This window comes from Neoarius graeffei, chromosome 8, assembly GCF_027579695.1.
Source record: "Neoarius graeffei isolate fNeoGra1 chromosome 8, fNeoGra1.pri, whole genome shotgun sequence".
Classification (NCBI taxonomy): domain Eukaryota; kingdom Metazoa; phylum Chordata; class Actinopteri; order Siluriformes; family Ariidae; genus Neoarius; species Neoarius graeffei.
In genome coordinates this window covers 30,529-46,728 of record NC_083576.1, presented here as the reverse complement: position 1 = coordinate 46,728, position 16,200 = coordinate 30,529, and the positions used below count along the sequence as shown (strand labels likewise).

Sequence of the window (16,200 nt, the reverse complement as noted above, 5' to 3'; positions counted from 1 at the left end):
TATTCATACTAACAAAATGAAACAACAAAATAGCAAAAATGGCTCCAGCATCCCGGCCCCTAATTGTCTACAGTATTCTGACAATTACAGTAATAAACATGGAACCATCAAGTATAGTTAATTTGTTTGTGTTAGAGGCCATATACATTATATATCAGCAAATTTATAACAGTTCTATTCAGTGGAAAGAATGAAAAAATCATCTTCAAAAGGGAAAAAAAATCTTCAAAGTACAAAGAAAAAGGGAAAGAGAGATAAATCAGTAAGGTCAGAGTCATGTCAAGCCTCCAGAAGAAGGCACAGCTTAGTGAGGGGTCGCTCCAGAATGTTGCTTCTGGTCCGAATCTTGACCCGTCGAATATGTCCTCTGCTGTCTGGAATGGTCTCTATTATTCTTCCCATTAACCATAAGTTACGTGGTGATGTTTCATCCATGATCAAGACGATGTCGTCTGGTTTAAGGTTCTTTCTCACCACATTCCACTTTTGCCTTTCCTGCATCAGAGGAAGATATTCTCTGACCCAGCACTTCCAAAACAGGTCAGCGATATACTGCACCTGTCTCCATCTCCGTCTGGCATAGCAGTCATCCTTCTTAAACACTCCTGGTGACAGCAGGGGTTGTCCTTTCAACAGAAGTAGATGGTTTGGTGTGAGGGGTTCTGGATCACGCACATCATCAGAAACTACAGTGATGAGTCTATCATTCAAGATAGTCTCTACTTCACAGAGAACCGTCTGCAGGCTTTCTTCATTCAAGACTTGCTGCCTAACAATGGAGTAGAGGACCTTTTTGATGTTTTGGATGAGTCTCTCCCATGAGCCTCCATAGTGTGAGCCGAAGGGAGGATTAAAAGTCCATTTTATTCCCTCAGTTGATAGGGCTTGCTGGATCTTGCTGTGATTCAGAAGTGCTAGTGAGTTTCTCAATTCACGTTCTGCCCCCACAAAGTTTGTGCCGTTGTCAGAGAACATCTCTTTGACCTGACCCCTCCTGCACATGAATCTCTGAAGAGCAGCAATGCAGGAATCGGTGTCCAAGGAATGTGTAAAAAGCTCTCAAACACGGCCACTTTAGGCTCATACCACTCAGTGCGATCTTTTCCCTTATCTTCGTCAGACAGCAACGCTTGAACAGATAAATGCGCTTTGGACAGTTCATTCATTGCAGTTCTTAATGCGGCAACGCTTTTGTCAGTCATTTCAACACTTGCATGAGCATCAGACAAAGCCCTTGCTTCATTCATTTTTCTTGTACAAACCCCCAGTTTCCCACCGCAAGTCGCGGTTAGAACTTTCAAGCTTTGTTCAATCATTGTTTCAGCATCTAATTATTTGGGCATACACTGTGCGATTTAAATACACTCCACTTAGTTATTGTTTACAGTCACTTTCACAATCTGTGTTCAGCATTTAAAGTCCACTTGTTTAGAAATGATCACCTTTGTAATGTTTTGTTTTAGGCCATCCCTTTGTTCTCGTTCTAAACAGGAAACTTGAGAATCCAAAGCGCTTCAGGAAATAAACTTTTACTCATGGACCGGAGACTTGTAAGACAACGTTACATCCAATAATCCTTCCAATGCTTTGTCTTCGTCATGAAGTTTCAAAGCCAACAGTCCATAGTCCATGAAAAGCTCCAAAACTTTAATCCAAGGGAGTTTTTTGACTTAATGTTGCGGCCTCCGGCGCGGTTCAAAATTTGCGTGGAGACGCTCTGACGGGAGCAGCCAGTGAGATTAATGACACGCAGGTTACTTTCTTAACTTAAACGTTTATTTTAGTGCTGTCAAAAATGTCGCGTTATTAACGCATTAACTTGACTCAATTTTAACGGCGATAATTTTTTTATCGCGAGATTAACGCTCTGTGACATGATGCCACGCCCCGCACAGCCAGAGTCCTCTGCCCTCCCCCGAAGAGCCACGGTGCTCGGCTTAGGTTTCGTTTTCCCATCGGTGGCTCCAGCCCCACTTTGCAGTGGCTGTGACAAGGCGTGTTATGCTCTACAATAAAAAAAAAAAATCGGTACAACCAGTGTTCGAACTATGCCGATATTTTCGGGGGGTCCCTTTATTCCCTTGGGGGGGTGCTTGCGCTTGTCTCAGAGCGCGGCTCTCCATCGCGCGCTCACCTCGGATATGCAAATGCTTCCCATTACACATGATTGCTATGTCAATAAACATCATTTTGACAATATTTTAGAGACCCCCCCAACATTTCCCAAGTCATGTTTTCAAGGGATCTCATGTCTGTTTCAGGGGATCTCGGATCCCCCGTGTACCCCCGTAGTTCGAACGGTGAGCAAGCCCATTCACTTTTTTATGCTGATAAGAGAATTACAGTGGTTTTTCATGTGACAAAAATGTGCGATTTAAATTGCGATTAATCGCGAGTTAACTATGACAGTCGCGACATTAATCGCGATTAAATATTTTAATCGCTTGACAGCACTAGTTTATTTTTTTAAATCCTTTTACATTTCTGTTTGCCATGGTCAAAAAACCGTGTCCCCTTCCTACTCCCGCCAGCTGATTCAAAATCACCTGTGTGCGTAAGGTGAAAGGAGGTGGGGCCATGTAGTATCTAACGTGGATCTAAATCTGTGCCCATTATTGCCCAAACACCCTGTGACACAGACTGACTACATCAGCATAATCAATAATAATATTTAACTTCTTATATTCATACTAACAAAATGAAACAACAAAATGGCAAAAATGGCTCCAACAAACATACTGACAGAAGCGTTATACTTTACACTTTCCTGTGTGCCCACTGACAAATATATTTTTTAAATTATCTAAATTAGATGAAGCATATCCCCTAATTCAGTCACACCTGAGTCGGAGCACTGAGCTCCCACTTCTGCATTCATAAAAGACTATATCTATGGTAACAGCATGTTAATCACTTTCACTCCTTTTGGTTTCTCTTTTGCAGTGTTTTCTTCTATTTTCTAAGTTCGAGTCCAGCAGATTTTACTCTGAATGCCAAATGGTATTACCGTGTCTAGTTTTGGGTCACTTTAAAAGTTATTTTGCTCCAAAGTTACTTGGAATCTCATACTCAAAATTTTAACTTTTATGTAATAGGTGTGCTAATTACTAAATTTCTTATACACTTCTTATAAACATAGTATAAAATAGTCATTGTTGACAGAATGTTTCACGAGTGCTATTATAGTACCTAGTAAGTCCCAGGAAGTTGGAACCAACTGGAACATCCTTGCCCCCATCATACTTTTTTCTAGACATGGAACTGACCTGTGTGTGTTACTGTTTTCCTGGGTAGAACTCTAAGCAGGTTTTTCTTGTAAATTATATTCAGTTTGTAATGTAATTAGCAACTAATGTCTAGGGTAATTTGGCCTTTGAAGATCACAAAAATGTACCTGGAAATAGCTGAGAAGCCATCTCCAGGTATCTAAAGACCGGCCCGTCATTCGGACAGGCTGAAATTTGGATGGACAGATAACATTTCAGACTTTTCTGTCCTGTGCCAGTCTGCTTAAAATTCCCCAGTGAGCTCAGACTGCAGTTACTAAAACAGTAATAATTTATTGATAGTAGGTGTGTTGTGGTCAGTGTACTACATTGCACTGTCATGTGGTAATGCATTATATGACAATGCAACTTTTCATCAATATTACCATATATCAGTTGTAGTTGTGTTCTACACGTATACCTGCAACTCTGCTAAGATGATTTTCAGTCACAAATAAAATGGTTTTGAAAGTTTTAAAACTTAGGGTGAAGGATTTCCATCACCCCAGCAAAAGCTGGGGCGTGCATTATGCATGGGCCTGTCCAAAGTCCATTTACTCCCCCACAGCCTAGACACCATGTTCCCCAGCAAACATATTCTTTCTCAACCTTAATCTTGGATATTGGTACGAAGGGGTTGGTGATCAGTCAGATGGTCCTCAACCAGGGTTTGGGAATGGGATGAGGGGAAGGTCAAGATCCAAGATTTGATTTCAGTGGTTGAGGTTAGGGTAAGTTAGGGTTTCCGCAAAGATCCATGTCCTGGCCTAGACCAGAGCCGTGTTGTGCACTGTCCTTCCCGTGTCCCATCCCTGATGCTCCACAGGTGCCTGGTAAGTACCCCCATGTTGTATTTGGGATATTATTCCATGTTAGGGTAGGTTAGGGATGGGTTAGGGTTTCCACAAAGATCCACGTCCTGGCCTAGGGTTAGGGTAGGTTAGGTTAGGGTTAGGCTTTCCAAAAAGAACCACGTTCTGGCATAGGGCAAGGCCGTGTTATGCACCGTCCTTCCCGAGTCCCATCCCCGATGCTCCACAGATGCCTGGTAAGTATCCCCATGTTGTATTAGGGTTATTATTCCATTCTTTTTTGGGGCCTAGGGGCTAAGGCTAGGGCTAACGCATATCTCCGGAACCGTAGGTCGTAGAGAGTTGGGGACACTTCTGGTGTGCTCAGCACCCTCAAATTATGTAGGACGCCACCCACTTTCAGGTCTCTATGACCTACGGTTCTGGAGATATGCCGACCCAGGATACGAACCCCAGACTTTCACCATTGTAGTCAATTGTGTGTACCATTACACCACGGGGCTCCCAAGGTTTAGGGTTAGGGGTTAGGATAGGCCAGGAGAGACTGATCGCGACATGTCGCGATCCTCTGATAGCAGTTGACAAGAAGGTCCTAGAGACTTGAAAATTGAATGTGACATGATTTTTGATGCCCGTTCCAAAGGGTTAGGTTAGGGTTAGGGTTTCCACAAAGATCCACGTCCTGGCCTAGGCCAAGGCCGTGTTGTGTACTGTCCTTCCCGAGTCCCATCCCCGATGCTCCACTGATGCCTGGCAAGTACCCCCATGTTGTATTTGGGTTATTATTCCATTCTTTTTTGGGGGCCTAGGGGCTGGGTTAGGGGATAAAAGCGAGGTTTGGCACCCCCTGCCATCTTCCTTTTTGGCTCTGGAGTCGGTTCTGAAGGTCCTACAGTGATGTTACACCCCTCTATGGATTCAGCTGGACCAGGGCTATCCACTGATAATGGAACTGTTACGCTGCTACATTGGGGGGTGGAGCCAGAGCCGAAAAAAGGGTTATTTTATTTTATTTTGGCGATATCTCCGGAACGGAAGGTCGTAGAGACACGGGACCACTTCTGGTGTGTTCAGAGACCTCGAATTATGTGGGACACCACCCACCCCCGAATCTCTACGACCTTCCGTTCCGGAGATATTCAACAAAAAACGTTTTCCCATAGACTTACATGGAGTGAAAATTTTATTAAGTCCCACAGCCAGGAAAGTCCTCCTCCGAGAACTGGCTCAATGTCACTTCCGTGACAGATGTTGTTTTGCACGCGCCCCGTTCAGCCCCTCTAGGTCGACTGGACGTCTTGTCCTCATTTGCACGATCGTCCAGTGCGGAGGCCAGTTCTGCTTGGGCCTGGTCAAGGGTGGCTCTTTGAAGCTTTTTGCCATAATTGCGAGTAGCCCACCTAGTGGCCGTATCAAACAGAGGGTGCCAATTGCCCCTGATCTCACTCTTTAATTTCTCCAAGAGAGAGTCTATATTTTGTTTATAATGTTCTTCCAAAATCAAATTGGTGTTATAGAGCCAGTTCCTCGCATTACCCTCTAACAGTAATTGAGTGCGCTCTGAAGGAGAGGCCGGCTTTATGATCGTGCACAAGGTTTCAGTGAGCCTTTGTAAAGATGGCGGTTGCCGTGTGGGGCTCAAAGAGGTTGAAACCTTGCTTAAGTGATGAATCGAACGGATGAGGCTATACATCGATTTGATGTTCTGCCTGTCCCGGTCAGTGATTGGTGTATTGTTTTGTGTGCTGTTTTTAGTAGGGGTTGTTGCTGCCCATCTCACCTTAGTCCTTTGATTAGAGGTGTCTCGATTTTGAGTTCTGCCCCTAAAGACACTCCGTGAGTGGTTCCCTTTATCAGCTAAGACCGCAAACCTATTATCTGAATAATAAGGGTTACGACTCTTCTGTTCCTTTTTGTTGAATGGGGGTCTATATTCAATAATACGTGGGTTATGGTACCATTGTGCTAAATGCATAAGGCCTCGACGGGACCTGCCCCGTTGTACCACCGTCCACTCACTCATATTGTGAAAAAGAAGACAGAAGAAGGGGGAAATAGAAGGAAATAAACTTTGTTTAAAACAAGGGGGGGAAAAGGGGGGGGAAGCCAGTCACGACGTTTCGGTACAGTATGTACCTTCTTCGGGCGTTGGCTTGCTAGAGACAAAAATAAATAAATATAAATAAATAAATAAACAGTACGTTTTAAATGTATTTGGGTTTGATGATATTTCGATGCAATTACACGGTTTGGCCACAAGATGTCAGTGAAAGACCACAAACTTTTGAATAGGTAGTGTTCTGTTTAGTCTAGAAATAGACTTTTGGAAGATAAATGCTGGATTTTGTTTAATCAAAAAAAAACAGAGCCTTCTTCAGTCTAGAAATAGACTTTTGGAAGATAAATGCTGGATTTTGCTTAAAACAAAACATAAAAATTAGAGCTTCCTTCAGTCTAGAAATAGACTTTTGGGAGATAAACGCTGGACAGAGCTTTCGTCAGTCTAGAAATAGACTTTTGGGAGATAAACGCTGGATAGCAGGAGAATCAGTGCATGTGTGCCTGTGTTTGAGCCTGTGTTCTATTTATACTCTTAGGAAGGCCCCTCCCCTTCCTTGTTAGAGAATGACTAAGCAAATTCCATTTTCCATCAAGTTTGAATGGGCTAAAATTGGTTATAAAAACTAACTAAAATTATTAAATTTAATCATTTGAATACTTTTACATGTTTCTTAAATGCCATTAGCAATTTTCTATCGAATCTATTTTCAATTTTCCATATGTACCCTTAGAGTTTTTTCCTTTTTCTTTTTGTATTGGAGTGAATAGGTTGCAGTTAATCTTTAGAATTGTACCAAATATTTAAATAATTCCATTTGACATTTATGGTTTTTAACCCCAATCAGGACTTTCTTATGAGTAGGTAATAACCACTTTCCCTTTATTTTCCTTTTTTGAGTGTTTATTGTTTTCCTTTTAAATTTTCTTTCACCTTTTAGGCATACCAGTGATTTTCTCGGCCAATTGCACATGCCCATCAGGAGAAACATGGACAGGGGATACGTGCTGGCACCGCTTAACATCCAGACAGGACCCGGGAGGCACTGGCTGGTTAGGATTTCCACAAAGATCCACGTCCTAGCCTAGGCCAAGGCCGTGTTGTGCACTGTCCTTCCCGAGTCCCATCCCCGATGCCCCACAGATGCCAGGTAAGTACTTCCATGTGTATTTGGGTTATTATTCCGAGCCCCAGTTGGAGTTTATTGGGGTTGGGGTTAGGGTTAAGGTTAGGGTGAGGTAAGGGGATAAAAGCGAGGTTTGGCACCCCCTGCCATCCTCCGTTTTGGCTCTGTAGTCGGTTCTGAAGGTCCTACAGCGATGTTCCACCCCTCTATGGATTCAGCTGGACCAGGGCTATCCACTGATACCGGAACCGTTACGCTGCGACATCGGGGGGCGGAGCCAGAGCCGAAAAAAGGGTTATTTTATTTTGGCGATATCTCCGGAACGGAAGGTCGTAGAGACACGAGACCACTTCTGGCGTGTTCAGAGACCTCGAATTATGTGGGATGCCACCCACCCCCGAATCTCTACGACCTTCCGTTCCGGAGATATTCAACGAAAACCGTTTTCCCATAGACTTACATGGAGTGAAAATTTTATTAAGTCCCACAGCCAAAAAACCTCCGGGGGGACATTGTTAGGAGCACGTTTCAGGCCATTTGGAGTCGTTTGGTACCTATTTTGGAGACATGATCAGGGCTCGAAATTAACTTTTTTTCTTTGTGTCCCCCAGTGGTCCCGAATTCTGTGTTGTATTGTCCCGAATAGAAGCAATAGTGTCCCCATTTTTTTCTCCTCTGAAATAACCAGTGGTTAATATTATCATATGAAGTTGCTATTATATTTGTAACTATATGATTTTGGACCCTTTATATCATTTTTACAATAAGTCACAAAACACAAGTGACACATGTCCAATATATCATCTACTTCAAAATTAGTTGTTGCGTTTTCAGTTTATTAAACTTTGGCGATCTCACTGTATGAATAGATACCTGTTTATTTAAAAGGGGCCAACTAGCTCATTCAGAAAATGTTTCAACTCACTACATCTGCAGTACACTAGCTGAAAATAAGACCCCTTTTATGTTCGTTTCATCTACTTATACCTTGAATATCTGTTGGCATATATAAGGCCAACTTATCATTTTCACCATTACCATTATCCATTTTTATGTAATATACCTGTTGCTTCATTCAGAGATGTTTTGAAAGCCATCAGCCATACCATCAATGGATGAAATGCACACCCATGTTGCAAGCAGTACAATAGAAGGTTTGACCCAAAAACCGAAATATTTTAATCCAGTCTACAGTGTAAAATAAAGGAAAAACGCCATCCAGTCATGTCGAGGTACCACCTCAAAATGATTGGATACTGACACGTCAATCAGACTGAAGCCCGCGACCAGCCCGTCCCTTCTGTCTGTGTGTGTGTGAGAGTGTAATGGAAATTTCTAATAAACACTTCAGAACGCTTAACAGTCGTCTTTTCAGTCATTTATTAAAGTAAATCATACAAAGGTATATAAGAAAGAAAGAAAATTAAAGCATCACCTCTAGTGATGTGAGAGTACGCGCGCGCTCTCTGAGTTGTGTTTTAGTGGCTGCTATCTATTATACTCTAAAGGCATTTGCTTACTGCTTGCATCTTCACGTGATTGGCTCAAGATTTTCTATGAAGCTTTGTTAGAGCGTGCACCTGGCGTTCGGGCGGATGCGTAGTTATCAGAACTCGGGCACCCTGCTTATCACCCCCAAGGTCAGGAAAGGTGGTTACATCATGAGAAGATGCAAGCTAGGTTGAACTCAAGCACCCTGCTCATTACCACGAAGGCCACAGAAAAGCGATTACAACATAGGAAAAAACATCTTTCTCAGTATAGGCCACTTGAGCTCAACATACAGAAACACAGAGAATAATAATGTTCATCCATTAAAATTTCCCTCACATTCCCCCCTTTTTATCCTATAGGATAAATTGCTAAAGGAAAGAAAAGAACTGTACACAGTTTCAGTGATAAGAGTTCTCAGAGAGATTCGACTTAACACGTCATTGAGTGTACAGGGATAATGCTAAGGCTGTTTTTATAAGACATAGACATCTTAAATAAATGCTAGCAAGCCATATACATAGATCAGGAATAATAGAACAGGAAACAATCATAATGAAAGTGTTTTAAGTCAGGACCAATTTCATTTCAACTGTGCTGATGTCATGGAACGGTGGGTTATAGTCTTCGTGTGAGTTTGGAGGCCAGTCAGGCAAGTCATCGGAGTCTATTTTCACCATCTGGTAACCGATATTTGTCAGCTGCCTCTGAAACACAGACATACAACATTGACAGAGAACAGGGAGCAAACATAGCATCACAATCACTAAGCCCAGGACCGGTATGGTGGATAGAATTAGAGTCTTCCATCCACTAAACCAATGCCACCAGCTGTCTTTGTCTCCTCCATGTTCGTCTGCTCGTAATTGTTCAGCAACCTTGCGCATCTTGTTCAGTGCCTCAGTGATGTTACCATGATTTCCGTCGTTTTCAGGAATGTACGTACAACAGTGTTCTCCTATCATGACACACACTCCACCTTCCTTTGCCAAAAGGATGTCGAGGGCCATGCGATTCTGTGTCGTCATTAATCTGAGTGCGGTCAATTCAGTTCTCACGCCCTCCATGGCCTCTATGGTTGAATTCACAAACTGCGCCAGCCTATAATGCACCACCTCAAGTTCATTCCAGAGTTGTGTTATCCCGTACTGTGGAAACAGTGCCTGAAAGAATTTCTTCACCTTGGGTTACAGCTGATGTTCCGGAGGAGGAAAATAATCGCCGACACTTCTGCGTCGTCTGCCACTCGTCTCAGGGGTTGCTATTATTAGGTGGGCATCTAATTGGATCAGAGCACACGTGCCTTTCCAATCTACCGGAAGAAAGTTATACACATAGTGACCACACTTCCACTGCCAGCCTGGGTAATAGAAGGTTGGACCCGCTAACTGAGTTAGATTCCCTCCTGGTCCTAAGTCACTTCCTGTTATCGCTTTTCTGCCTTGCTTGTACAGAGTGCCACTTCGTCCCGTGCAAGTCACATTTGGATTTGGGACTGAACCCTGCACAGTGCAAATGGTTGAACACCTGGTTTCCTTGACCTTCCCTACGAGGTTTGAGTTTGGATCACCCTTTCGCCCTGCGCATAAGGTATAATTTATCCCCTTTCCTAATTCATTTACACTAATTTCTACCCTTGGGTCGTCTCCCCCACCTTGATACATGACACTACAGTCTTCTACATCATTGCAGACAGCTTCCATCACAGCTCGCCATGCTTGCGCAGTGTCTTCATCCGTTGTGTTGGCGATCTCGAACACGAATGGTTGTGTAACGGTGTGTGGCAGAGTTGAGCAAACTAGACAATTTGACCTGTTAGCTTGTTTAGCTGTAAAATTAGCATACTGCCAATACAAATTATGAGTTGGATGTCTCCCTCGTCTTGATTCTGTGTCCGTCTGGGTTCCCTGTATCGACCACCACACGAATCCTCCCATGAGCCCCATTAGGATCAAGATACTCAGGCCCACGACTGGACCTAGTTTATAATGATTTACCCCCTTCATTTTGTGTTAACTAGGTCTCCGAGTTAACCCTTGCCCTTCTTGACGTGTATTGGTGCTCAGAGGGCGAGCATGCCCTATCAGCCCTCGTCCCACCTCACCGGAGCTTGGAGAAACTCGGGACTTCTGAAACGAGTTTTACTGACTAGATACTAAATACTCTTCTCTATTGAGGGTGCAACAGCGTAACTGTGCTGTCACGCTCAGTCCCGTGGAACTTGCTCGCCACGTGGTTTAGATCAAAGCAGGAAAGCGGTCATGTAGGGCACCTTCTGAATGATAATCGCTTACCTCTCCTCCTGAGTCTCGGGTTACCACTTGTCCCACCTTATGGTTGGGGTTCTGTCCTCAGATGTACTTAATTAACACTTCTTTCTCCTCGAGCTTTAGTCAGCATCTGGGTCACTTAGGCCTTCTTTTCCCTCCTGCTTAGCCGGTTCAGGAACCCTCCTGCAGTGGCTAGCGTGGATCCACGTCACTCTGCCTGGGACTTTCACTGCCGTTGGGGTCGTGAGCAGGACCTGGAATGGGCCGTTCCACCGTGGCTTGTTCCACTTGGTTCGTCGGAAATCCTTCACCACGATCCAATCCCCTGGTTGTAGATCGTGCAGAGGTCCCTCAGCGGGTTTGGGAAGTGCTTCTTTTACCTGTTTGTGGATAGATTTCAAAGCAGAGGACAATGTTGCACAGTAATTCAACATTGCATCATCACACAGTGTGGTGTCCGGCAGTGTTCCTTGAGCTAGCCCTATCCCCGTGTTGGGTACTCGTCCAAACAGAATTTCGAATGGGCTTAACCCATGTTTAGGCCTAGTTTGCATCCTCATTTGTGTGAGTGCTACAGGGAGGACCTTTGTCCATCCTAGCCCTGTTTCTGCACAAGCTTTGCTTAGTTTATTTTTAAGTGACCCATTTTCCCTCTCTACTGCTCCTGCACTGGCAGGATGATAGGCACAATGTTGTTTCAGGTCTATCCCTAGGAATGCTCCTATTTTCTTTAGGGCTGCATTAACAAAGGGTGTTCCATTGTCACTTGAGATTTTGCTAGGTATACCCCACCTAGGAATTACATCTCTCAGGAGTGCTTTGACTACTGCCTCTGAGTCTTGTTTAGCTGTGGGGAATACTTCTACCCATTTTGAAAACATGTCAACTATTACCAGGCAGTACCTTTTTCCCTTCACTAGGTGTCAGTTCAATAAAGTCCATTTGGAGGTGATCAAATGGTTTGTCTGGTATTGGGTGTGCTGCTTGAGTTAGTCTGATACCTTGACCTGCATTATGTTGTGCACATATCAAGCATTGCTTGCAAAATTTTGCAGCATAATTTGAAAACCCCTTTGTGAACCATCTCTTTGTTACTTCTGCTACCATCCCCCCTTTTGACACATGGGTGAGCCCATGTGCCAATTTTGCATAGAAAGGGAACATGTATTTTGGTAGACAGGGACGGCCCGAGGGACAAACCCAGACCGAGTTTGCAAGGATACAGCCTGCCTGTTTCCAGACTCGTCTCTTGTCCTGGGTGGCAGTGCTCTGAAGGTCCGCTAGCTGTAAACAAGGGGTAGAAACCTGAGGAAAGGCAAGGTTAGAGGGTGAACTGGAAGCCGAGGCTGCACACTTAGCTGCCGCGTCTGCCCTGTCATTCCCTTGAGACACAAGATCAGTATTGTTAGTATGGGCAGCACACTTACACACAGCAATAGCTCTAGGGAGTAGAACAGCATCCAACAACTCAGAGACCAATTTATGATGTGCAATGGGAGATCCTGTGCTAGTGAGAAAATTTCTATGTTTCCAAATGGTGCCAAAATCGTGCACAACGCCAAATGCATACCTACTGTCCGTAAAAATATTGACAGATTGCCCTGCCGCCAATTTGCATGCCTCAATGAGGGCACAGAGCTCTGCAGCCTGCGCCGACAGGTTCGAGGGCAGACGTGACACCTTGAGGACCTCGTGATCTGAGACTACGGCAAAACCTACTTTGTTCTTTCCCGTCTCTGGAGGCTGAACCATCCACATAGAGGATCATGTCTGGATTTTCCAAAGGGTCGCTCTTTAAGTCTGCCCTGGGGGAACAAAAATCGTTAGTGAGAGCAACACAGTCATGTGGCTCTCCATCGTCCTCTGTAGGGAGAAGAGAGGCAGGATTCAGAACAGTACAACGTTTCACAGTGATGTTAGGCATATCAAGTATGACTGTGTTATACTTCAACCATCTCTGTGCTGACAAATGTGATGTCTTTTTCTCCAACAGAAGCAGGGAGACAGCATGTGGGACCAAAAGGGTGAGGTTAGAATACCCCACAATATTTCTGGAGGCAGTTACCGCCTTTTCAGCTGCAGCAACTGCACGCAGGCAAACAGGAAGTCCAGCCGCCACTGGATCCAGCCTGCTGGAGAAGTAAGCTACAGGTCTCAATCTATCCCCGTGTTTCTGCAAAAGAACAGAGGTCATAAAACCCTTCTTTTCATCTACAGTTTGAACAAATGGTTTATTGGGATCAGGCAGTCCCAGTGTGGGTGTGGTCTGTAGGGCGCCTTTTAGGGCCAGGAATGCTTCTTCAGCTTCTGGTGTCCATACGACAGGTGATGAAGCAGTGAGGGACGAACCGTGCACGAGCTCTCTCACTGGACTTTCCAGGATGGAATAATTCGGAATGAATGCTCTGCAATAGGAACACATACCCAAAAATGACAAAACTTGTTTCACAGTGATCGGCTTGGGAATTTTCTGAATAGCTGAGACTCTGTCCGCAGACAGCGTTTTTCCCTCCCCTGTGATATCATGCCCCAAGAAATGCACCTTCTGTTTTGCAAACTGTAATTTTGTGAGGCTAGCCTTATGACCTTCCTTAGCGAGGTGTCGCAGTAGCGTTATGGTGTCATCCTCACATTGAGCTTTAGTTGGGGCACAAATCATTAAATCGTCAACATACTGCAGCAAAGCTGATCTCGGTGACAAAGTTAACGAAGCGAGGCTGTCTCTAAGGCACTGGTTGTATATGGTTGGGGACTCACAGTAACCCTGGCACAAACGAGTGAAAGTGTATGGACGACCATCATACATAAAGGCAAACCAATACTGGCTGTCTTTATGTATAGGAATAGAAAAGAACGCATTTGCTAGATCCACCACTGAAAACCACTTACTGTCAGCGGGCACCTGGCCCAAAATGGTGTATGGGTTAGGGACGTCAGGTGTGCGCGGAACAACCGCAGCATTGACTGCTTGCAGATCTTGGACAAACCTCCACTCATCGGGCTGAGACGATTTTCTTGCCTTCTTAACTGGAAAAATAGGAGTGCGCACTGGAGAGTCCGGGCAAGGGACAATTACACCTGCCTTCAGCAACGAATCAAAGACTGGTTTTATACCTGCAATTGCTTCTGGTTTGAGTGGATACTGGGTCTGCCTAGGCCTGAAATCCGATTTGGGGGTGATCACCACTGGTTCAGCATTCTTTATTAGGCCCACATCATGTTTACCCTTTGCCCAAACGGAATTTGGAACTCCCGCCAATTTGGGGTGCACCTCTGCTGGAGTTATGCCTGTGGAAACAGAGACAAACAGGCCACTACGGCTGGGGTCTCCAGGACCCTGGTCATCAGTGGCTAGTATTACGCTGCGCTTAACATGCACACACACAGCCTGACTTTGCTTGTAGACCCCAAGCCTTTGACAAAACAACACACTAGGGTCCTCTGTTCGGGACCATTCATTGTCATTGGCTGCACACTTCTTGACCCACTTCCCCACGTCTTTCCAATGGGCGGCTCGCGGTTTTGCTAATGAGACATGGGGTATAGAATCAATGATGTCAAAGAAATCATGTTGGCAGCAGTCAACCTCAGAGTCCTCTGTTCTGAGGCCGTGCATAACATGTTTGAGAACACTGCGATTAGCATTGATGCAGCTGTTTGGACAACGAGTAAAATGGACCTGCACAGCACAATAATGTTTAGACCAATATGTAGTTTTGAGGGTCAATCTTTCACACGTGTGGGGGTCTGCAAACCAAGTCTTTTCAAACTCTACATCTTGCCCTTGGTGAACATGTGCTGTACAATGCAAATCTTCCTCTTTCATATAATCTGTGTCAACTGATGAGGTGTTCAAGCGTGCGAGCTGTACAAGGTGTTTTGGAGTTTGTGTGGCTGGGACACTGGTCCACAAAGGTTTTTTGTTTTTTTGTTGTTTTTGGTCCACAAATGGTGTTTTTGTTTTTTTTTTTTTGTCTTGCACACAAACTATTTACACTATATACAATAATGGTTGATCCTTAAGTCGATTTCGACATCTTCTTCCTCGTGTGCCAGAATGATATGAATGTCCTGGCTGGCAGGCTACACTTCTCCACCTCCTTTATATATTGGTCGTATGCCTGTCGGTGGGTCAGTTTTGGATCCAGAGACACCAAGGACATCTCCTCTGACTTCCAACGCACCTTGCTGTTCGATGGATAAAACCGAACCAGCCCTTTCCTCACTGAACCTTCTTCCTCTACTTCCTCTACCCTCTGTACATCCTCCTCCTCCACAGGCTGTTCAGGCTGCACTTCCTCCTGCCGTGCCTTTTTTGGTGGAGCAGAACCTCTTGGGGGAAGACGGGTGGGAATAGATTCATGAAGTTTCCAGAGCTGGAACGGGGTCTTGTGGGGCAGGGTGAACTTGGAGAGGAGAAGGAGTTGCTGCAGTTGATTCATTGTCAACGGCAGCTCCCTGATGAGTTCCTGCATACGCCTGAAGTCCACATAGTCGTTATTTTCTATCAGTGCTATGCAGGACAGAAATGTAATAATGCGGAGGGAGTTGCTGTCATCCAATCTTGGATTAGCCCTTGCCATCCTCTTCATACACAGTGCCACCCAGGGCATGCCATGCTCCTGGTAGCGCTCCAGTTTCCTTGAGAAGACAAGTCCCCGCCTCTCCATCTCAGTGATGACCTTCTCCTCCACTCTTGCAGCCCTGGTCTCCATCTGGAGTGGCTTGTCCTGTCCATAGAGTTGAACCACTGACCTCTGGTTCCATGATGCCGTGGGGTTTTTGGTTTCCCAAATTTGTATTTTTGGGAACCAGGTCAGATTGAGGTCTTTCAGGCCAAGGGTGAGGCACTCCTTCAAATTTCCTCCAGACTTCTCCACGAGGTCCTGTGCCTTCTGAAATAACATGGGGAAAGGGAATGCGTTCCTAATGGTGAGGAGCTGTATTAACTCCTCTGGCTGCTGTGCCCCAACAATCTTTGTCAAGCCAGGCGATTTCTCCCCCTTGAAATCGTCAATGTGGAGCCTGCTGGTGCTTTTCAGGTCTGCCAGGAGCAGGTTCCAGAGCTCTGCCCCGAGCACCGGGGGCGCTGCCTTCAGGCTCTCAATGAACTTGAACATGCGCCGGATCCTGTCCCTGCTCCTGGTGTCCTGTGTCCAGTTGGTGAGCGGCGGTG

At 45.0% G+C, this 16,200-nt stretch overlaps 1 protein-coding gene across 1 annotated transcript; it reads right to left on the bottom strand.

The window, feature by feature from the left end:
- Nucleotides 1–279: 279 nt before the first annotated feature.
- LOC132890318 (uncharacterized) lies at nt 280–14,908 on the bottom strand. The gene is made up of 3 exons (XM_060927128.1): nt 14,139–14,908; nt 13,249–14,051; nt 280–1,008 (listed from the first exon to the last, which is right to left on the bottom strand). Exons 1-3 carry the CDS (start codon nt 14,848–14,850, stop codon nt 280–282), a joined length of 2,244 nt encoding a protein of 747 aa, XP_060783111.1. The 5' UTR covers nt 14,851–14,908.
- Between the last annotated feature and the right edge of the window lie 1,292 nt (nt 14,909–16,200).